We start from the raw sequence: 23,508 nt of genomic DNA, 5'->3' as shown, positions 1-23,508 counted from the left end.
TCCAGGTTAATACAGGCTAGATGTGTGTTGGTCTCTCCAGGTTAATACAGGCTAGATGTGTGTTGGTGTCTCTCCAGGTTAATACAGGCTAGATGTGTGTTGGTGTCTCTCCAGGTTAATACAGGCTAGATGTGTGTTGGTGTCTCTCCAGATTAATACAGGCTAGATGTGTGTTGGTGTCTCTCCAGGTTAATACAGGCTAGATGTGTGTTGGTCTCTCCAGGTTAATACAGGCTAGATGTGTGTTGGTGTCTCTCCAGGTTAATACAGGCTAGATGTGTGTTGGTGTCTCTCCAGGTTAATACAGGCTAGATGTGTGTTGGTGTCTCTCCAGGTTAATACAGGCTAGATGTGTGTTGGTGTCTCTCCAGGTTAATACAGGCTAGATGTGTGTTGGTGTCTCTCCAGGTTAATACAGGCTAGATGTGTGTTGGTGTCTCTCCAGGTTAATACAGGCTAGATGTGTGTTGGTGTCTCTCCAGGTTAATACAGGCTAGATGTGTGTTGGTGTCTCTCCAGGTTAATACAGGCTAGATGTGTGCTGGTGTCTCTCCAGGTTAATACAGGCTAGATGTGTGTTGGTGTCTCTCCAGGTTAATACAGGCTAGATGTGTGTTGGTGTCTCTCCAGGTTAATACAGGCTAGATGTGTGTTGGTGTCTCTCCAGGTTAATACAGGCTAGATGTGTGCTGGTGTCTCTCCAGGTTAATACAGGTTAGATGTGTGCTGGTGTCTCCAGGTTAATACAGGCTAGATGTGTGTTGGTGTCTCTCCAGGTTAATACAGGCTAGATGTGTGTTGGTGTCTCTCCAGGTTAATACAGGCTAGATGTGTGTTGGTGTCTCTCCAGGTTAATACAGGCTAGATGTGTGTTGGTGTCTCCAGGTTAATACAGGCTAGATGTGTGTTGGTGTCTCTCCAGGTTAATACAGGCTAGATGTGTGTTGGTGTCTCTCCAGGTTAATACAGGCTAGATGTGTGTTGGTGTCTCTCCAGGTTAATACAGGCTAGATGTGTGTTGGTGTCTCTCCAGGTTAATACAGGCTAGATGTGTGTTGGTGTCTCTCCAGGTTAATACAGGCTAGATGTGTGTTGGTGTCTCTCCAGGTTAATACAGGCTAGATGTGTGTTGGTGTCTCTCCAGGTTAATACAGGCTAGATGTGTGTTGGTGTCTCTCCAGGTTAATACAGGCTAGATGTGTGTTGGTGTCTCTCCAGGTTAATACAGGCTAGATGTGTGCTGGTGTCTCTCCAGGTTAATACAGGCTAGATGTGTGTTGGTGTCTCTCCAGGTTAATACAGGCTAGATGTGTGTTGGTGTCTCTCCAGGTTAATACAGGCTAGATGTGTGCTGGTGTCTCACCCTGCTGTCAGTCCAGTCCACACAGAGCACCTTGTCCTCGTGGGCAGACACATCATACAAAGGGGCCTTGCAGCTGGAACACAAACACACTTTTGTAAACACTAGATCCCCTACCCCCTCAGCCTCTACCGCCTAGCACCCCTCAGCCTCTACCGCCTAGCACCCCCCAGCCTCTACCGCCTAGCACCCCCTCAGCCTCTACCGCCTAGCACCCCTCAGCCTCTACCGCCTAGCACCCCCCAGCCTCTACCGCCTAGCACCCCCCAGCCTCTATCCCTTACACCCTCAGCCTCTACCGCCTAGCACCCCCCAGCATCTACCGCCTAGCACCCCTCAGCCTCTACCGCCTAGCACCCCTCAGCCTCTACCGCCTAGCACCCCCCAGCCTCTACCGCCTAGCACCCCCCAGCCTCTACCGCCTAGCACCCCCCAGCCTCTACCGCCTAGCACCCCCCAGCCTCTATCCCTTACACCCTCAGCCTCTACCGCCTAGCACCCCTCAGCCTCTACCGCCTAGCACCCCTCAGCCTCTACCGCCTAGCACCCCCCAGCCTCTACCCCCTACCACCCCAGCCTCTACCCCCTACCACCCTAGCCTCTACCCCCTACCCCCCCAGCCTCTCCCCCCTACCACCCCACCCCAGCCTCTACCCCACCCCAGGCTCTACCCCCCCACCCTCTACCACCCCAGCCCCTACCACCCCACCCTCTACCATCCCAGCCCCTACCCCCCAGCCTCTCCCCCCTACCACCCCACCCCAGCCTCTACCCCACCCCAGTCTCTACCCCCCCAGCCTCTACCCCCCCAGCCCCTACCACCCCAGCCCCTACCACCCCAGCCCCTACCACCCCACCCTCTACCATCCCAGCCTCTACCATCCCAGCCCCTACCACCCCACCCTCTACCATCCCAGCCCCTACCATCCCAGCCCCTACCATCCCACCCTCTACCATCCCAGCCTCTACCACCCCAGCCCCTACCACCCCACCCTCTACCATCCCAGCCTCTACCATCCCAGCCTCTACCACCCCAGCCCCTACCACCCCAGCCCCTACCACCCCAGCCTCTACCCCACCCCAGCCCCTACCACCCCAGCCCCTACCACCCCACCCTCTACCACCCCACCCCCTACCACCCCACCCTCTACCACCCCAGCCCCTACCACCCCAGCCCCTACCCCACCCCAGCCTCTACCACCCCACCCTCTACCACCCCAGCCCCTACCACCCCACCCTCTACCACCCCACCCTCTACCACCCCAGCCCCTACCACCCCAGCCCCTACCACCCCAGCCTCTACCACCCCACCCTCTACCACCCCAGCCCCTACCACCCCAGCCCCTACCACCCCAGCCCATAACCCCTACATCCCCCAGCATACAGACCTCCTGGTGTCCCAGAGTTTGACCAGGTTGTCGAGGGAACCAGACACCAGCTGGTGCTCATGGGAAGGAGCCCACTTCACCGCTGTGACCCAGCCGCTGTGAGAGGTAAGAGACAGCAGCACCAACGACCCGTCTACACAAACAGATAAATACACACCTTATGGAACAGCGGGGACTGTGAAGAGAAACACACGATAACACACACATAGATGTTGTATTGTAGATATGTGGTAGTAGTGGTCTGAGGTAACACACTTAATGTATTGTAGATATGTGGTAGTAGTGGTCTGATGTAACACACTTAATGTATTGTAGATATGTGGTAGTAGTGGTCTGATGTAACACACTTAATGTATTGTAGATATGTGGTAGTAGAGTAGTGGTCTGATGTAACACACTTAATGTATTGTAGATATGTGGTAGTAGTGGTCTGAGGTAACACACTTCATGTATTGTAGATATGTGGTAGTAACTAATGGGGATCCATAATAAACCCCAGGAAGAGTAGCTGCTGCCTTGGCAGGAACTAATGGGGATCCATAATAAACCTCAGGAAGAGTAGCTGCTGCCTTGGCAGGAACTAATGGGGATCCATAATAAACCCCAGGAAGAGTAGCTGCTGCTTTGGCAGGAACTAATGGGGATCCATAATAAACCCCAGGAAGAGTAGCTGCTGCCTTGGCAGGAACTAATGGGGATCCATAATAAACCTCAGGAAGAGTAGCTGCTGCCTTGGCAGGAACTAATGGGGATCCATAATAAACCTCAGGAAGAGTAGCTGCTGCCTTGGCAGGAACTAATGGGGATCCATAATAAACCCCAGGAAGAGTAGCTGCTGGCTTGGCAGTAACTAATGGGGATCCATAATAAACCCCAGGAAGAGTAGCTGCTGCCTTGACAGGAACTAATTGGGATCCATAATAAATCCACTCACGTAAGAGAGACGTTCTAATGTACATTGGTGCACAGAGATGTTTAAATGAAGTTTGATGTAGTTGTGACCTTTGGAGCGAGGGTCCCACAGCCTGATGTGTCTGTCAGTGCTGCCAGAGGCCAGGCGACGAGACAGTGGAGAGTAGGAGATGTGGTTAAACACCTTACTGCCTGTCTATAGAGAAGAAGAGAAGGGGAGATTAACCAATCAGTCATCAATTAAGAGGTTGTGAGGGGTGTGGTCTAGGGAGTCCCTCACCAGTGTGGTCTAGAGAGTCTCTCACCAGTGTGGTCTGGGGTTAGAGTCTCTCACCAGTGTGGTCTAGAGAGTCTCTCACCAGTGTGGTCTAGAGAGTCTCTCACCAGTGTGGTCTGGGGTTAGAGTCTCTCACCAGTGTGGTCTGGGGTTAGAGTCTCTCACCAGTGTGGTCTAGGGTTAGAGTTTCTCACCAGTGTGGTCTGGGGTTAGAGTCTCTCACCAGTGTGGTCTAGGGTTAGAGTCTCTCACCAGTGTGGTCTGGGGTTAGAGTCTCTCACCAGTGTGGTCTGGGGTTAGAGTCTCTCACCAGTGTGGTCTGGGGTTAGAGTCTCTCACCAGTGTGGTCTGGGGTTAGAGTCTCTCACCAGTGTGGTCTAGGGTTAGAGTCCCTCACCAGTGTGGTCTAGTCTCTCACCAGTGTGGTCTAGGGTTAGAGTTTCTCACCAGTGTGGTCTGGGGTTAGAGTCTCTCACCCGTGTGGTCTGGGGTTAGAGTCTCTCACCCGTGTGGTCTGGGGTTAGAGTCTCTCACCCGTGTGGTCTGGGGTTAGAATCTCTCACCAGTGTGGTCTGGGGTTAGAGTCTCTCACCCGTGTGGTCTGGGGTTAGAGTCTCTCACCAGTGTGGTCTAGGGTTAGAGTCTCTCACCAGTGTGGTCTAGGGTTAGAGTCTCTCACCAGTGTGGTCTTCATGCTTCCGGTCTCGGCGTCCCAGAGGCGGATGGTGTGGTCCCAGGATGCACTGCAGATCTCCTCGCTGTCCAACCAGAGGACAGACGACACTGCCTCGTTGTGACCAGACAAAGTCATGAGGGGTGTCTAGAAGAGGAAGATTTTATATTTTTTATTTAACCAGGTAGGCCAGTTGAGAACAAGTTCTCATTTACAACAGCGACCTGGCCAAGATAAAGCAAAGCAGTTCAACACATTCAACAACACAGAGTTACACAAAAACAAACATAGAGTCAATAATACAGTAGAAAAAGTCTATATACAGTATGTGCAAATGAGGTAAGATAAGGGAGGTAAGGCAATAAATAGGCCATAATGACAAAGTAATTACAATATAGCAATTAAACACTGGAATGGTAGATGTGCAGAAGATGAATGTGCAAGTAGAGATACTAGGGTGCAAAGGAGCAAGATAAATAAATAAATACAGTATGGGGATGAGGTAGTTGGATGGGCTGTTTACAGGTGCAGTGATCTGTGAGCTGCTCTGACAACTGGTGCTTAAAGCTAGTGAGGGAGATATGAGTCTCCAGCTTCAGTGATTTTTGCAGTTCGTTCCAGTCATTGGCAGCAGAGAACTGGAAGGAGAGGCGGCCAAAGGAGGAATTGGCTTTGGGGGTGACCAGAGAGATATACCTGCTGGGGCGCGTGCTACGGGTGGGTGCTGCTATGGTAACCAGGGAGCTGAGATAAGGCGGGGCTTTACCTAGCAAAGACCTGTAGATGACCTGGAGCCAGAGGGTTTGGCGACGAGTATGAAGCGAGGGCCAGCCAACGAGAGCATACAGGTCGCAGTGGTGGGTAGTATATGGGGCTTTGGTGACAAAACGGATGGCACTGTGATTGACTGCATCCAATTTGCTGAGTAGAGTGTTGGAGGCTATTTTGTAAATGATGGTGGGTAGTATATGGGGCTTTGGTGAAAAAACGGATGGCACTGTGATAGACTGCATGATGGTGGGTTAGAGTCTATATGGGGCTGTGATAGACTGCATGATGGTGGGTTAGAGTCTATATGGGGCTGTGATAGACTGCATGATGGTGGGTTAGAGTCTATATGGGGCTGTGATAGACTGCATGATGGTGGGTTAGAGTCTATATGGGGCTGTGATAGACTGCATGATGGTGGGTTAGAGTCTATATGGGGCTGTGATAGACTGCATGATGGTGGGTTAGAGTCTATATGGGGCTGTGATAGACTGCATGATGGTGGGTTAGAGTCTATATGGGGCTGTGATAGACTGCATGATGGTGGGTTAGAGTCTATATGGGGCTGTGATAGACTGCATGATGGTGGGTTAGAGTCTATATGGGGCTGTGATAGACTGCATGATGGTGGGTTAGAGTCTATATGGGGCTGTGATAGACTGCATGATGGTGGGTTAGAGTCTATATGGGGCTGTGATAGACTGCATGATGGTGGGTTAGAGTCTATATGGGACTGTGATAGACTGCATGATGGTGGGTTAGAGTCTATATGGGGCTGTGATAGACTGCATGATGGTGGGTTAGAGTCTATATGGGGCTGTGATAGACTGCATGATGGTGGGTTAGAGTCTATATGGGGCTGTGATAGACTGCATGATGGTGGGTTAGAGTCTATATGGGGCTGTGATAGACTGCATGATGGTGGGTTAGAGTCTATATGGGGCTGTGATAGACTGCATGATGGTGGGTTAGAGTCTATATGGGGCTGTGATAGACTGCATGATGGTGGGTTAGAGTCTATATGGGGCTGTGATAGACTGCATGATGGTGGGTTAGAGTCTATATGGGGCTGTGATAGACTGCATGATGGTGGGTTAGAGTCTATATGGGGCTGTGATAGACTGCATGATGGTGGGTTAGAGTCTATATGGGGCTGTGATAGACTGCATGATGGTGGGTTAGAGTCTATATGGGGCTGTGATAGACTGCATGATGGTGGGTTAGAGTCTATATGGGGCTGTGATAGACTGCATGATGGTGGGTTAGAGTCTATATGGGGCTGTGATAGACTGCATGATGGTGGGTTAGAGTCTATATGGGGCTGTGGGTCAGATGATTAATACTATGATACACTACTGATCAACTGGAGCCCTGGGAGCCCCTAACCCTGGATAACACCACGAGGGAGCCCCTAACCCTGGATAACACCACGAGGGAGCCCCTAACCCTGGATAACACCACGAGGGAGCCCCTAACCCTGGATAACACCACGAGGGAGCCCCTAACCCTGGATAACACCACGGGGGAGCCCCTAACCCTGGATAACACCACGAGGGAGCCCCTAACCCTGGATAACACCACGAGGGAGCCCCTAACCCTGGATAACACCACGAGGGAGCCCCTAACCCTGGATAACACCACGGGGGAGCCCCTAACCCTGGATAACACCACGAGGGAGCCCCTAACCCTGGATAACACCACGAGGGAGCCCCTAACCCTGGATAACACCACTGGGGAGCCCCTAACCCTGGATAACACCACTGGGGAGCCCCTAACCCTGGATAACACCACGGGGAGCCCCTAACCCTGGATAACACCACGGGGGAGCCCCTAACCCTGGATAACACCACGGGGGAGCCCCTAACCCTGGATAACACCACGGGGGAGCCCCTAACCCTGGATAACACCACGGGGGAGCCCCTAACCCTGGATAACACCACGAGGGAGCCCCTAACCCTGGATAACACCACGGGGGAGCCCCTAACCCTGGATAACACCACGGGGGAGCCCCTAACCCTGGATAACACCACGGGGGAGCCCCTAACCCTGGATAACACCACGGGGGAGCCCCTAACCCTGGATAACACCACGGGGGAGCCCCTAACCCTGGATAACACCACGGGGGAGCCCCTAACCCTGGATAACACCACGGGGGAGCCCCTAACCCTGGATAACACCACGGGGGAGCCCCTAACCCTGGATAACACCACGGGGGAGCCCCTAACCCTGGATAACACCACGGGGGAGCCCCTAACCCTGGATAACATCACGGGGGAGCCCCTAACCCTGGATAACATCACGGGGGAGCCCCTAACCCTGGATAACACCAGGGGGGAGCCCCTAACCCTGGATAACACCACGGGGGAGCCCCTAACCCTGGATAACACCACGGGGGAGCCCCTAACCCTGGATAACACCACGGGGGAGCCCCTAACCCTGGATAACACCACGGGGGAGCCCCTAACCCTGGATAACACCACGGGGGAGCCCCTAACCCTGGATAACACCGCGAGGGAGCCCCTAACCCTGGATAACATCATGAGGGGTTGCTCTCCTCACCCTGGTCAGTCTGATAGGGTTAGTCTGGGTTAGTCTGGGTCAGGCTGCTCTCCTCACCCTGGTCAGTCTGATAGGGTTAGTCTGGGTTAGTCTGGGTCAGGCTGCTCTCCTCACCCTGGTCAGTCTGATAGGGTTAGTCTGGGTTAGTCTGGGTCAGGCTGCTCTCCTCACCCTGGTCAGTCTGATAGGGTTAGTCTGGGTCAGGCTGCTCTCCTCACCCTGGTCAGTCTGATAGGGTTAGTCTGGGTCAGGCTGCTCTCCTCACCCTGGTCAGTCTGATAGGGTTAGTCTGGGTCAGGCTGCTCTCCTCACCCTGGTCAGTCTGATAGGGTTAGTCTGGGTCAGGCTGCTCTCCTCACCCTGGTCAGTCCCAGCTGTTCAGTCTTCTGTTTCTTTCTGGGTCTGCTGGGAGGCTCCTCTACCTCCTCCTCCTCCTCTGTGGCCACTGGCAGGACAACAGTCAGCAGGGAAACACAGGAGATACATAGTTAACATGGATACTACAGATACTATATACACATGGAGCTGGAAACGAATCTCACTCCATTATCATCCCAGAGTCCAATAGTACCTGCTGACCAGATCTTCAGCATCTTGTCCCAGGAACCACTGCAGAACTGAGAGGAATGAAGACAAAAATACATCTATTAGTTCCTGAGCAGTGATGTTGACAGCTGCATATCCCCCCCGTCTTCTCATCCCCCCGTCTTCTCCCCCCCGTGTCTTCTCCTCCTCCCCCCGTGTCTTCTCCTCCTCCCCCCGTGTCTTCTCCCCCTCCCCCCGTGTCTTCTCCCCCCCCCCCCCCGTGTCTTCTCCCCCGTCTCCTCCTCCTACCCCCATCTTCTCCCCCACGTCTTCTCCCCCATGTCTCCTCCTCCCTCCCGTCTTCTCCTCCCTCCCCCCGTCTCCTCCCTCCCCCCGTCTCTTCTCCTCCCTCCCCCCGTCTCTTCTCCTCCTCCCCCCCGTCTCTTCTCCTCCTCCTCCCCCCCGTCTTCTCCTCCTCCTCCCCCCCGTCTTCTCCTCCTCCTCCCCCCCGTCTTCTCCTCCTCCTCCCCCCCGTCTTCTCCTCCTCCCCTGTCACCTTAGTGCGTGTGGGATCCGTGGCGATAGTGTCAACACTCCCAGCGTGTCCACGGCAACAGTGTCTAGCTTTCAGCTTGTTCCTCTCAGAGTTCCACTCCCACAGCAGAATGGTTTGGTCCAGAGAGGCCGTGAGCAGCAGGGAGGTCAGGCCATCTAGGCAAACATAGGGGTGTCAGGATGAGACGATCAAGACCAGGGTTCCCCAACAGGCGGCCCTCAGGCTGAATTTGGCCCGCGGGTGATTTTATTTGGCCCCCCAAGTTAAAAAAATAAATAAATGTAAAAACACCAGCAAATCAGCTCCAAGCTCCCCCTCACCTCTCTTGACCCAGGCCACGTCCTTCACCACGTCCGTGTGTCCGGCCACCGTCATCACAGCCTTGCCCTCCAGAGACCAGATCCTGGCCGTCTTATCGTAGGAACCCGTCAGGATCCTGGAGCAGACATCATTAACATCGGGTATCTGGGTTAGGGTCTCTGCCATTCAGAGTCTGGGTTAGGGTCTCTGCCAGAGGTGTGGACTCGAGGACTCGAGTCACATGACTTAGACTTGAGTCACAAATGTGGTGACTTGCAACTCGACTTTAACACCAATGACTCGGGACTTAACTTGGACTTGAGCCTTTTGACTCGACCTGACACCCTCCCCAAGCCCAGATAATAAAAGCGATGCTATTAAAATAAGTGTGCAGGGCAACAACTCTTCATTTAACGGATTACAGTTTGAATCGGACAGCAGCCAATCAAATTGTGCCAGCTGAGAAAAAGTTTTGCGTGGCAGTGCAGAGGAACGTCGGCGGGTGGATTCAGACGGAGCCTTTGGAAAGATGATCCCCAAAATGATTATGTTCGGATATGAAGACGACACTGTAGTCATCAAAAAACGGATTGCAACTTGCAAAACACGCGGGAAGAAGATTACAGACGGAGGCGCAACAACTTCCAACTTTATTCGACATTTGAAGCTGCACCAAGAACGGTAAGTCGTAATATAGCCGACAGCTATATATAACTTTGCTAGTGTAGCATGTAGACTAACGTAACGTTAAATCAATGAGCCTCCACACAGTCAGTCAGTGCGGGAACGTGATCATTGCACCAAAGACTGTGCTACAACTGACCAGGCAGTTGGTAGCCTAAATCCTGCCTGATGTTACTGCTGTTCCTGAAACCATTGGCATACGTTAGCCTACTGTAACCACAGAGAGAGGGTGTGTGTGTTAAGGTTGTGCGATTGTGTACAAGCCTACATCGCCCGATTGCGTCACATAGCGATCCCCGAAAGTCGATCGCGATGGGGGGGAGGCGGGTCTTTCTCATGGCTACCCATGTATTTCCATGGAAATATAAAGTTTATTTGGAAAGTAATAAATACACTGCTCAAAAAAATAAAGGGACAAAAACACTAAAACACTTTGTGTCCTGCTGGAGGTCATTTTGCAGGGCTCTGGCAGTGCTCCTCCTTGCACAAAGGCGGAGGTAGCGGTCCTGCTGCTGGGTTGTTGCCCTCCTACGGCCTCCTCCACGTCTCCTGATGTACTGGCCTGTCTCCTGGTAGCGCCTCCATGCTCTGGACACTACGCTGACAGACACAGCAAACCTTCTAGCCACAGCTCGCATTGATGTGTCATCCTGGATGAGCTGCACTACCTGAGCCACTTGTGTGGGTTGTAGACTCCGTCTCATGCTACCACTAGAGTGAGAGCACCGCCAGCATTCAAAAGTGACCAAAACATCAGCCAGGAAGCATAGGAACTGAGAATGGTATGTGGTCACCACCTGCAGAATCACTCCTTTATTGGGGGTGTCTTGCTAATTGCCTATAATTTCCACCTGTTGTCTATTCCATTTGCACAACAGCATGTGAAATTTATTGTCAATCAGTGTTGCTTCCTAAGTGGACAGTTTGATTTCACAGAAGTGTGATTGACTTGGAGTTACATTGTGTTGTTTAAGTGTTCCCTTTATTTTTTTGAGCAGTGTATATATATTTTTAAAAGCATTCATGATTTGCGTAAAAACCCAACCAAGCCGCACTGCTTCTTAACACAGCGCGCCTCCAACCCGGAAGCCAGCCGCACCAATGTGTCGGAGGAAACACCGTGCACCCGGCTCCCTTGGTTAGCGCGCACAGCGCCCGGCCCGCCACAGGAGTCGCTGGAGCGCGATGAGACAAGGATATCCCTACCGGCCAAACCCTCCCTAACCCGGACGACGCTAGGCCAATTGTGCGTCGCCCCACGGACCTCCCGGTCGCGGCCGGCTGCGACAGAGCCTGGGTGCGAACCCAGAGTCTCTGGTGGCGCAGCTAGCACTGCAATGCAGTGCCCAAGACCACTGCGCCACCCGGGAGGCTGAGACTTGCCACTCTTGACAGGAGACTTGACTCGGACTTGCCTGTCTTGACTCGGGACTTGAGTGCTAAGTCTTGAGACTTACTTGTGACTTGTAAAACAATGACTCTGGCTCTGGGTTAGGGTCTCTTACCATTCAGAGTCTGGGTTAGGGTCTCTGGGTTAGGGTCTCTTACCATTCAGAGTCTGGGTTAGGGTCTCTGGGTTAGGGTCTCTTACCATTCAGAGTCTGGGTTAGGGTCTCTGGGTTAGGGTCTCTTACCATTCAGAGTCTGGGTTAGGGTCTCTGGGTTAGGGTCTCTTACCATTCAGAGTCTGGGTTAGGGTCTCTGGGTTAGGGTCTCTGGGTTAGGGTCTCTGGGTTAGGGTCTCTTACCATTCAGAGTCTGGGTTAGAGTCTCTGGGTTAGGGTCTCTTACCATTCAGAGTCTGGGTTAGGGTCTCTGGGTTAGGGTCTCTTACCATTCAGAGTCTGGGTTAGGGTCTCTGGGTTAGGGTCTCTTACCATTCAGAGTCTGGGTTAGAGTCTCTGGGTTAGGGTCTCTGGGTTAGGGTCTCTTACCATTCAGTCTGGGTTAGACGTCATTTCTCTTACCATTCAGAGTCTGGGTTAGGGTCTCTCTGGGTTAGGGTCTCTTACCATTCAGAGTCTGGGTTAGGGTCTCTGGGTTAGGGTCTCTACCATTCAGAGTCTGGGTTAGACGTCATGTCTCTTACCATTCAGAGTCTGGGTTAGGGTCTCCAGAGTCTGGGTTAGGGTCTCTGGGTTAGGGTCTCTTAACATTCAGAGTCTGGGTTAGGGTCTCCAGAGTCTGGGTTAGGGTCTCTACCATTCAGAGTCTGGGTTAGGGTCTCTACCATTCAGAGTCTAGGTTAGGGTCTCTACCATTCAGAGTCTGGGTTAGGGTCTCTTACCATTCAGAGTCTGGGTTAGATGTCATGTCTCTTACCATTCAGAGTCTGGGTTAGGGTCTCTGGGTTAGGGTCTCTGGGTTAGGGTCTCCAGAGTCTGGGTTAGGGTCTCTACCATTCAGAGTCTGGGTTAAGGTCTCTTACCATTCAGAGTCTGGGTTAGACGTCATGTCTCTTACCATTCAGAGTCTGGGTTAGGGTCTCTTACCATTCAGAGTCTGGGTCAGATGTCATGTCTCTTACCATTCAGAGTCTGGGTTAGACGTCATGTCTCTTACCATTCAGAGTCTGGGTTAGGGTCTCTTACCATTCAGAGTCTGGGTTAGGGTCTCTTACCATTCAGAGTCTGGGTTAGATGTCATGTCTCTACCATTCAGAGTCTGGGTTAGACGTCATGTCTCTTACCATTCAGAGTCTGGGTTAGGGTCTCTTACCATTCAGAGTCTGGGGTTAGATGTCATGTCTCTTACCATTCAGAGTCTGGGTTAGATGTCATGTCTCTTACCATTCAGAGTCTGCCTCCACTGAGCTGATCCAGTCATCATGCATCATACACTCCTCTGGTTGGGGAGCGGTGAACCTCTCCACATACTCTATCTCCACCACATCTTCCTGTAACACACACACAAAACACACTTCAAGTCATATTGGCATACTAAGCAGGCTACCCGTAAACTCTACTGTCCAGACGTCCTACTACCGTCCAGAGGGGGCTACTACCGTCCAGAGGGGGCTGTGTGTAAACTCTACTGTCCAGAGGTCCTCCTACTGTCCAGAGGTCCTACTACCGTCCAGAGGTCCTACTACCGTCCAGAGGGGGCTACTACCGTCCAGAGGGGGCTACTACCGTCCAGAGGGGGCTACAAATAAACTCTACTGTCCAGAGGTCCTCCTACTGTCCAGAGGTCCTACTACCGTCCAGAGGGGGCTACTCGTAAACTCTACTGTCCAGAGGTCCTACTACCGTCCAGAGGGGGCTGTGTGTAAACTCTACTGTCCAGAGGTCCTACTACCGTCCAGAGGTCCTACTACCGTCCAGAGGTCCTACTACCGTCCAGAGGTCCTACTACCGTCCAGAGGGGGCTACTACCGTCCAGAGGTCCTACTACCGTCCAGAGGTCCTACTACCGTCCAGAGGGGGCTACTACCGTCCAGAGGTCCTACTACCGTCCAGAGGTCCTACTACCGTCCAGAGGGGGCTACTACCGTCCAGAGGTCCTACTACCGTCCAGAGGGGGCTACTACCGTCCAGAGGAGGCTACTACCGTCCAGAGGGGGCTACTACCGTCCAGAGGGGGCTACTACCGTCCAGAGGAGGCTACTACCGTCCAGAGGGGGCTACTACCGTCCAGAGGGGGCTACTACCGTCCAGAGGAGGCTACTACCGTCCAGAGGAGGCTACTACCGTCCAGAGGGGGCTACTACCGTCCAGAGGGTGCTACTACCGTCCAGAGGGGGCTACTACCATCCAGAGGGTGCTACTACCGTCCAGAGGGGGCTACGAGTAAACCTTACTGTCCAGAGGTCCTACTCACCGTTGAGATGCTTTCAGCCTCCATGTGATTTGACAACGATGTCCGCAGGAACTGACCTCGCACCAGGAAGTCAAACTCAATCTGGCTGTGAGACCCTACAACAACAAAGCACACACACAGATGAGACACCCAATATGATGCTAATACATTCATCAGTGATCTAGGTCAAACCAAGACAGCACCAGTCCTGAAATAATTCAATTGGAGAATAATAGTTAAACAATGTGTGTAATGTGACAAAAGGCCATATAAGACATGGAGTGGACATGGAATATTGGTCTCCTGAGTGTAGACACACGTCTTCCTATAGACCTGGGGGGCTCAGATGTCTCCTGAGTGTAGACACACGTCTTCCTATAGACCTGGGGGGCTCAGATGTCTCCTGAGTGTAAACACACGTCTTCCTATAGACCTGGGGGGCTCAGATGTCTCCTGAGTGTAGACACACGTCTTCCTATAGACCTGGGGGGCTCAGATGTCTCCTGAGTGTAAACACACGTCTTCCTATAGACCTGGGGGGCTCAGATGTCTCCTGAGTGTAGACACACGTCTTCCTATAGACCTGGGGGGCTCAGATGTCTCCTGAGTGTAAACACACGTCTTCCTATAGACCTGGGGGGCTCAGATGTCTCCTGAGTGTAAACACACGTCTTCCTATAGACCTGGGGGGCTCAGATGTCTCCTGAGTGTAAACACACGTCTTCCTATAGACCTGGGGGGGCTCAGATGTCTCCTGAGTGTAAACACACGTCTTCCTATAGACCTGGGGGGCTCAGATGTCTCCTGAGTGTAAACACACGTCTTCCTATAGACCTGGGGGGCTCAGATGTCTCCTGAGTGTAGACACACGTCTTCCTATAGACCTGGGGGGCTCAGATGTCTCCTGAGTGTAAACACACGTCTTCCTATAGACCTGGGCGCTCAGATGTCTCCTGAATATAGAACTGAGGACCTTGTATCTCCTGGTATCAGTGATCAACAAGTTGAAAAGAATGAGGAAGGAAACAGAGTCTGGAAATGGAAATCCGTGACGTGTCCACGAGGACTCATTGCTGGATGAAGTAGGATTCAAGGAAAAGGTCAAGCAGGGGGTTTTGTCTGGTCCGTTTGTGGTGTCGGGTGGGTGGAGAGGAAGCTAGGAACGCTGCAGTCAGTCAAGGTAGCATGAAGTGGATTCATTAGGATGGATGTCAGTGGAGGCTGCTGAGGGGAAGACGGCTCATAATAATGTCCGGAACGGAGCAAATGGAACGGCATCACATGGAAACCATGTGTTTGATACCATTTCACTCCAGCCATTAGCACGAGTCCGTCCTCCCCAATTAAGGTGGCACCAACCTCCTCTGATATATGAAGTGGCTGGAGGGAGGAGAGTCTGGCCCTGATGCTGTGCTATGAGGTGGCTGGAGGGAGGAGAGTCTGGCCCTGATGCTGTGCTATGTGGTGGCTGGAGGGAGGAGAGTCTGGCCCTGATGCTGTGCTATATAGTGGCTGGAGGGAGGAGAGTCTGGCCCTGATGCTGTGCTATGTGGTGGCTGGAGGGAGAAGAGTCTGGCCCTGATGCTGTGCTATGAGGTGGCTGGAGGGAGGAGAGTCTGGCCCTGATGCTGTGCTATGTGGTGGTTGGACGGAGGAGAGTCTGGCCCTGATGCTGTGCTATATAGTGGCTGGAGGGAGGAGAGTCTGGCCCTGATGCTGTGCTATATAGTGGCTGGAGGGAGGAGTCTGGCCCTGATGCTGTGCTATGAGGTGGCTGGAGGGTGGAGAGTCTGGCCCTGATGCTGTGCTATATAGTGGCTGGAGGGAGGAGAGTCTGGCCCTGATGCTGTGCTATATAGTGGCTGGAGGGAAGAGAGTCTGGCCCTGATGCTGTGCTATATAGTGGCTGGAGGGAGGAGAGTCTGGCCCTGATACTGTGCTATATAGTGGCTGGAGGGAGGAGAGTCTGGCCCTGATGCTGTGCTATGAGGTGGCTGGAGGGAGGAGAGTCTGGCCCTGATGCTGTGCTATGTGGTGGCTGGAGGGAGGAGAGTCTGGCCCTGATGCTGTGCTATATAGTGGCTGGAGGGAGGAGAGTCTGGCCCTGATGCGGTGCCATGTGGTGGCTGGAGGGAGGAGAGTCTGGCCCTGATGCTGTGCTATGTGGTGGCTGGAGGGAGGAGAGTCTGGCCCTGATGCTGTGCTATGTGGTGGCTGGAGGGAGGAGAGTCTGGCCCTGATGCTGTGCTATGTGGTGGCTGGAGGGAGGAGAGTCTGGCCCTGATGCGGTGCTATGTGGTGGCTGGAGGGAGGAGAGTCTGGCCCTGATGCTGTGCTATGTGGTGGCTGGAGGGAGGAGAGTCTGGCCCTGATGCTGTCCTATGTGGTGGCTGGAGGGAGGAGAGTCTGGCCCTGATGCTGTGCTATGAGGTTCTCCCTGATAGGGTGTTGTTAGGAGTTATCCGGTTAGTGCCAGAAGTTTGGCCATGTAGCGTCAGTGTGTAGAAAGGTCCAGCTGAGATGTGGTAGGGGTGGAGTGAAGACGTCTGGAGGACAAGCCTCAAGTGTAGTAACTGTGGCGGTAGTCATCAAGGTCTTCAGAATGCCGGGTTGAAACAGATACAGGTAGCTACAGTCGGTGGCTGTAATGCAACATTGTATTGGATGCCAACCGCCATTAAACCCCAACGAATGGAAAGCACCATTCTACAATCTATTCTCACCATTCTTTGCTTCCAGCAGCTTGTTGATGACGTTGCTGAGTTCCTGCACCTCTGAGGCAGCAGGGATGGAGAATGGGACGTCATCTACTGAATATCTGCGGGACAACGTTGGTAGGTTATGCTATAGCAATAATTTAACATGACTAAGTCACTGCTTACAGACCAATAGATAGTTGGCTAGCTAACTTCGAACTTGTAGTTACCAGCTAGGCTAGCAAACATAACAACCCATAGGATTTATATTTACAATCTTCCCTGGTCAGGCTAACCCACACTAACTTCAATAAATCAACATTATGAAAGCACCTTTATGCAACTCGCCAGCTAAGGATACAGTATGATTACCGTTACCAACAGCATGGCTAACACTCCCATAGAGTTCTCCTTCATGCTCGCTAGCAAGTTAGCTAGCTAGTTAGCTTACTGGCCAACGAGCAAGCTAACTAGCTAGTGGCTATCTTTACAATTCAGCAATAAATACTTACTTTTTGTTATCCGTAAAGAACCTTGTTTGTAACTGAGACATGTCTCTTCTGTTGTTGAATACTAACTCTATAAAACTGCTTCACAGACTGTTATTCGTTGCTGTACACATCAAGCAGGACGTCATGCCATGTGGGTCAGAATCAGCTTGCCTGTGTGAGATGTGGGAGACATGTTAGTGGATCACGGAAAACTCAAATGTCGATAACTTTTCCCTACTCCTCTAGTAATGTCTGGAGCCAACATCAACAAAAAAATAGGCTTTTATCTACCACCACATTACCTTAGCATATTTATGGGAATGTTCTGGCTATAGACCGTATATTATAGACGCTAAGATAGCCCGAAATGCATGTTAAAAGGCCTTTTCACACTGCATTGTTCTTCACCACAGGCTATCTAAGAATGGCTCTGGGCTAGTTTATCAAAAAATAAAAAAGCTTTAAATCAAAATCAAATTGTGTTGGTCACATACACCTGGTTAGCAGATGTTAATGAGAGTGTAGCGAAGTGCTTGTGCTTCTAGTTTCGACAGTGCAGTAATATCTAACAAGTAATCTAACAATTCCCCAACAACTACCTAATACACACAAATCTAAAGGGGTGAATGAGAATATGTACATATAAATATATGGATGAGCGATGGCCGAGAGGCGTAGGCAAGGTGCAGTAGATGGTATAAAATACATTACTCATATCATATGTATATACTGTAAGATATGTAAACATTATTAAAGTGGCATTATTTAAAATGCCATTGTTTAAGTGACTAGTGATCCATTTATTAAAGTGGCCAGTGATTGGGTCTGAATGTAGGCAGCAGCCTCTCTGAGGTAGTGATTGGGTCTGAATGTAGGCAGCAGTCTCTCTGAGGTAGTGATTGGGTCTGAATGTAGGCAGCAGCCTCTCTGAGGTAGTGATTGGGTCTGAATGTAGCCAGCAGCCTCTCTGAGGTAGTGATTGGGTCTGAATGTAGGCAGCAGCCTCTCTGAGGTAGTGATTGGGTCTGAATGTAGGCAGCAGCCTCTCTGAGGTAGTGATTGGGTCTGAATGTAGGCAGCAGCCTCTCTGAGGTAGTGATTGGTTCTGAATGTAGGCAGCAGTCTCTCTGAGGTAGTGATTGGGTCTGAATGTAGGCAGCAGCCTCTCTGAGGTAGTGATTGGGTCTGAATGTAGGCAGCAGCCTCTCTGAGGTAGTGATTGGGTCTGAATGTAGGCAGCAGCCTCTCTGAGGTAGTGATTGGGTCTGAATGTAGCCAGCAGCCTCTCTGAGGTAGTGATTGGGTCTGAATGTAGGCAGCAGCCTCTCTGAGGTAGTGATTGGGTCTGAATGTAGCCAGCAGCCTCTCTGAGGTAGTGATTGGGTCTGAATGTAGCCAGCAGCCTCTCTGAGGTAGTGATTGGGTCTGAATGTAGCCAGCAGTCTCTCTGAGGTAGTGATTGGGTCTGAATGTAGGCAGCAGCCTCTCTGAGGTAGTGATTGGGTCTGAATGTAGGCAGCAGCCTCTCTGAGGTAGTGATTGGGTCTGAATGTAGGCAGCAGCCTCTCTGAGGTAGTGATTGGGTCTGAATGTAGGCAGCAGCCTCTCTGAGGTAGTGATTGGGTCTGAATGTAGCCAGCAGCCTCTCTGAGGTAGTGATTGGGTCTGAATGTAGGCAGCAGTCTCTCTGAGGTAGTGATTGGGTCTGAATGTAGGCAGCAGCCTCTCTGAGGTAGTGATTGGGTCTGAATGTAGGCAGCAGTCTCTCTGAGGTAGTGATTGGGTCTGAATGTAGCCAGCAGCCTCTCTGAGGTAGTGATTGGGTCTGAATGTAGGCAGCAGCCTCTCTGAGGTAGTGATTGCTGTTTGGCAGTCTGATGGCCTCGACTGATTATTCACACTTGCATCTTATAGTTTTCACAGTCTTCGCTAAAATAAACGTTTTAAACGAGCTATTATATTAACCTGACTATTAACAATAATCACGTTGTGTGCATGTAACCGTTGTGACATGCACGCCCGTTTGACCACATCAGTGCATTTGTTACGATAATAATTCATACACAGTACAGTAGTTTGTTAACTTTGAGGCAAGTCACCAACTAAACGAACAGTAACAACTTCCATACATCGTCGCACACAGTGGCGACCTGTCATTCAGGGCAGGTGGGACAGAACCCCACATTCTTTGCAAAAATAAAAATAAATCAACACATTTTTTTTGGGGGGGGGTTGCCTTTTTTGCATGTTATTTTGGCATTAATACATGTCACATATCAGTTTGCAAACAATGTAAAAACAACAACATAATAATTATTGAGTTAATAAAGCCATACAAACATGGCTTTCTTGAGTAAGGCAGCTCCAAAATGCAGGTGTTTCATCCTAGCTCAGTACTGTGGTGGGGCAGAACATACTGTAGGGGTTGGTATTGTTCTCTAGTTGCGCCATGATTGGCTCAGTGTTCTGTCACTCATGGGGACACTACATCACCGCCTTGTCATATGAAGAGAAAATATAGATAAAACGTATCGGTGCTCATCAGCCATTGGACATAAACATTACACAACAAGTTGGAAATGGGAAATATTCAACAATGAGTGGTTTGGAAGGAATCAGTAGCTAACTGCAAGCATTGCAAAGCCATCACTAGCCTGCTATTCAGTGGAGTGGCTGTCTGGTCCCAAGTTCGGGTAAAAGGGTCTCTTGTTCAAGCTTAAAATGATAAACATTCAACATTGGCCGTGCTGTCAATCCAGCAGGACTTCTGCCACGCCCAAGACACCTGTTACCTGGGAGATCTGACCTCGGTGAGTTCAAGACAACTGGGAACTCTGGGAGATCTGACCTCGGTGAGTTCAAGACAACTGGGAACTCTGGGAGATCTGACCTCAGTGAGTTCAAGACAACTGGGAACTCTGGGAGATCTGACTTCAGTGAGTTCAAGACAACTGGGAACTCTGGGAGATCTGACTTCAGTGAGTTCAAGACAACTGGGAACTCTGGGAAAAACCACTGGGAAAATCTGTTTTGAACGGTCATCCAACTGGGGAAATGTAAGTCGGGAAACTCGGGCCTCTTTCTAGAGCTACGACCTGAAGATCACTGACGTCATGATTCAACCTTGTTTTTTTCAGAGTTCCTAGTGGTCTTGAAAGCACCATAAATCCAGAGAATACCAGACTTTGATGACAAAATTTGCCCACGAAGGGCCGCCACGCCACCTTCCTGTTTAAGTGAGCACAGCACAACGAGGTGAGTCCATATGTAGCATGTAACCTGTTTTAGAGAAATGTAATCATTGAATATTGTAAACGGTTTCATTGTCTCCTTACACAGCACAGCATCAGGGCCAGACTCTCCTTCAGAAGTATTCAGACCTGGACCTTTTACACATTTTGTTACGTTATCCTTATTCTATTTTTAAAATAAAAAATAAAAAGGGAAATACCTTATTTCCATAAGTATTCAGACACTGTATCACCGCCTGGTATGGCAACTGCACCGCCCGCAACCGCAAGGCTCTCCAGAGGGTGGTGCGGTGTGCCCAACGCATTACCGGGGCAAACTACCTAAATTTGATGTGTATTAAATAGTTTGGTGAAATATGCATAAAAGGAGAGTAATTGCCCATAATTCTGCACCTTTGGATAGTTGATCATCCTGATTTAGTGACTGCAAAGAACATTTATGGATCTACTGGGATTTTTAAAAGAGACTAACTTTCTGTTTTGTCTGCTCTTGCACTCAAGAGATAAGTATAGATGTGTTCATATTTTTGCATATAGTCGTGTTATTTTGATGAATATATTTGCAATTTTGACGGTATAATACATTTTTTATTCATGTTTTTATGTGTTTAAAAGACAACTACATTTTCAAAATGCATTTACTGTTTTTCAAAAGTTGTGTGTCTTGTTGACTCTGTTTTGAAAATCGACAACATTGTTCCAAAGAACTGCTTGTAGGTGATTGAGAGAAACGAATACATACAGACAGTTGCTTGTGAGACAGTCCATGTTACCAGTACATGGCTTGAGCACATTTCATAGTTTATTCTGTATAGTCTTCTACTGTATATATTTCCAATCATAACAAAAAAATGTTTGAACTACTTTATTACTTAGCTATTTGTGTATATTTTTGATCATGGCTATTGATTGCACTGTTGAGGAAAGTTTGCAAGTAAGCATTTCACTGTACCCTGTATCCCGTGAATAAAAATGTTTGAATAGAAGATGAACGCAGCCCGTTCACAACAGCTATCGTCGTCAATATAACGGTGACCGATTTAACCAGCGCTATCTAGCCATCACTGACATTGAACTGAAGTTGCTCAAAGTGAAAATACAATATAGACCAACGAAGCTACTCCGTTGACACTGTCTGATTTCTGTTTACAACGGCAGGGGGTGCACCGTTCCTGGAGGTACTGCAATACCAGGTCGATGCGTGGAGTGGACGGAGCAAGCCCCTATTCCATCTCCCTATTCCAAAAATCAATTTAATATATGGTCCCCAGATAGGGGACGTATCAGATATTAAACTGATAAGAACAGATTTTTTTTTTATTTTTATTTTTTTTAAATAATTTTTATTTTCATTTCACATTCAAATACAATTACAAAATCAGTGCATTATGTTGTACATAACATGTATTCATAAAAACAGTATCAAAAAGTAGTGTAACAATATAACAATAGCAAAACTCCTCAAAAAAGTGCAGTTCTGCAGAACCTGACCAGTGTTATTACATTCAAGTTTAACATGTCTCTAACAATCTCTAAAAAACAATACAAAGAATTCTATAAATACAAACATATACATATACCAAAGTGAACTCTGAATAAACCTCAGTGTATATCACATATGTACAAAGGCTTAGCCTACATTTCAATTATACTTATGTAATACAATTATATATAAGCTATAAAAATGCTTATATTTACAATGAAGGATAAATTGTTTCAATTGCGAAACAATTGTCCCTGGGACAAAATTTATTCAGGGTCAAATTATGATCATATAATGTTGATCGGACCGGAAGACGTCTGTGTAAAACAAGCCAATTAAAATCTTTCAGTCTGTTGTCTAAACCTTTTAATTGTGTCCGTCGCCAGGTGGAAGGCGATATTGGTAATCGGTCTCTAGGACGACAATTTTCTATTAATTTCTCGTATAGCAATCTGTGGTTGATTACGTTTTCTTTTACTTTGCAGACAGGGGTTTTCTTTGCCCATTCCACTATTTTCTTAAAATGTAATGGGATCATTTCAGCTTTTGGCTTACTATTATCCCATTCCACCATGAACCTTAATGGTACTGACAGCCAGAATTTGATTAAACTGTGACATTTGTGTACAGAAGACGACAAAAGACAACAAACGTTTGAATAAAACAACGCATCTAGCTTGAGAGGAATATGAGGGAAATCCCTTCCACCAGCCTCTATAGGCTGGTACATCCGATCTCTACGGATGTACTCATATCCCCCCCAAAAGAAATTAAACAGTGCCCGTATGAAAGTTTTTCTGAGAGACACCGGCATGGGAAACACATAGGCAAGGTGAAGTAATGAAGGCAGAATGTCCGCCTTCAGCACTAACACCTTCCCACTAAAGGATAGTCGCCTCCCTTTCCACAGTCCCAATCTTTTATTAAGCGATAATAGTTTTTCTTTCCAATTAAACATGTCATCCTTAATTTCGTTTCCGAAAGATATGCCGAGCACTACCATTGGTCCTGTGCACACAGTCAAACCACATAACTGATCCGTTCTCCATTTCCACTGTCCCATATATTTTATTTCTGTTTTATTCTTGTTTATCTTTGACCCAGAGGCAACAGAGAATTCATCAATGACTTTGATAGACTCTTTCAAGCTCAGGTCGTCCTGTAAATATAAAACTGTGTCGTCCGCATATTGCGAAATTTTTAGAATATCCCCTCCGGGTAAACGGATGCCTTTGATGTTGTGATTTGTCCTAATTGCGCATGCGAAAGGTTCAATATATAAAACATACAATAGCGCAGATAGAGGGTCCCCCTGTCTGACACCTCGTAATTGCTTGATAACAGTTCCAATATTCCCATTAATATTTACCCTGCTACCCACACTACTATAAAGAATTTTTTACCCATTTCATAAAAGTATTTCCAAAACCAAATTTTCCCATAACTCTAAATAAAAACTCATGGCTTACCATGTCAAAGGCTTTTTCCTGGTCCAAATTCACAGTAATAGCTGGCAGGTGCCTTTCCTCTAAATATGCTTGAACGTCTCTGTGCAATTGCAAGTTCCAGGTTATTTTTCTCCCCACCACACCGCATGTTTGGTCTAAACCAACAACATGGCAGAAGATAGGCGATTAGTTATGGCTTTGCTTAATAATTTATAGTCAACACACAACATTGTTAAAGGTCTCCAATTTGCTAATGTCTTGGGGTCTCCCTTTTTGTAAAGTAGAGAGATTACCCCCTGTAACGGCAGCCTTCCTTCTCTTCAAGAGAAGAGGAGGTGT

The 23,508-nt window shown here is 49.4% G+C and overlaps 2 protein-coding genes, 1 long non-coding RNA gene and 1 other non-coding gene across 5 annotated transcripts in view; 1 reads left to right on the top strand and 3 right to left on the bottom strand.

Annotated features, from left to right (window-relative positions):
* The window catches only part of LOC139532892 (nucleolar protein 58-like), a 58,287-nt gene that overhangs the window by 4,355 nt on the left and 30,424 nt on the right, over positions 1 to 23,508 (bottom strand). The gene's annotated exons all lie outside the window — the stretch shown is intronic.
* On the bottom strand, positions 1,364 to 17,180 carry LOC139532894 (ribosome biogenesis protein wdr12; the record flags this gene model as incomplete). Its single annotated transcript, XM_071331055.1, is given in 12 exon segments — positions 1,364 to 1,436; positions 2,749 to 2,881; positions 3,751 to 3,856; positions 4,617 to 4,757; positions 8,297 to 8,382; positions 8,509 to 8,554; positions 9,019 to 9,173; positions 9,339 to 9,454; positions 12,792 to 12,898; positions 13,822 to 13,916; positions 16,524 to 16,618; positions 17,009 to 17,180. Coding segments are annotated over 12 exon segments (1,194 nt in total), but the record flags the coding sequence as incomplete, so codon positions are not given.
* On the top strand, positions 18,743 to 21,135 carry LOC139531394 (uncharacterized). The gene is made up of 3 exons (XR_011666359.1): positions 18,743 to 20,043; positions 20,125 to 20,242; positions 20,327 to 21,135. It is a non-coding gene; the product is annotated as an uncharacterized lncRNA (long non-coding RNA).
* On the bottom strand, positions 21,395 to 21,582 carry LOC139533109 (U2 spliceosomal RNA). Its single transcript, XR_011666704.1, has one exon. It is a non-coding gene; the product is annotated as a U2 spliceosomal RNA (small nuclear RNA).

This window comes from Salvelinus alpinus, chromosome 10, assembly GCF_045679555.1.
Source record: "Salvelinus alpinus chromosome 10, SLU_Salpinus.1, whole genome shotgun sequence".
NCBI classification, from domain to species: Eukaryota; Metazoa; Chordata; class Actinopteri; order Salmoniformes; family Salmonidae; genus Salvelinus; species Salvelinus alpinus.
The sequence above is the reverse complement of the archived record's forward strand: the minus strand, read 5'-3'. Positions and strand labels throughout refer to the sequence as shown.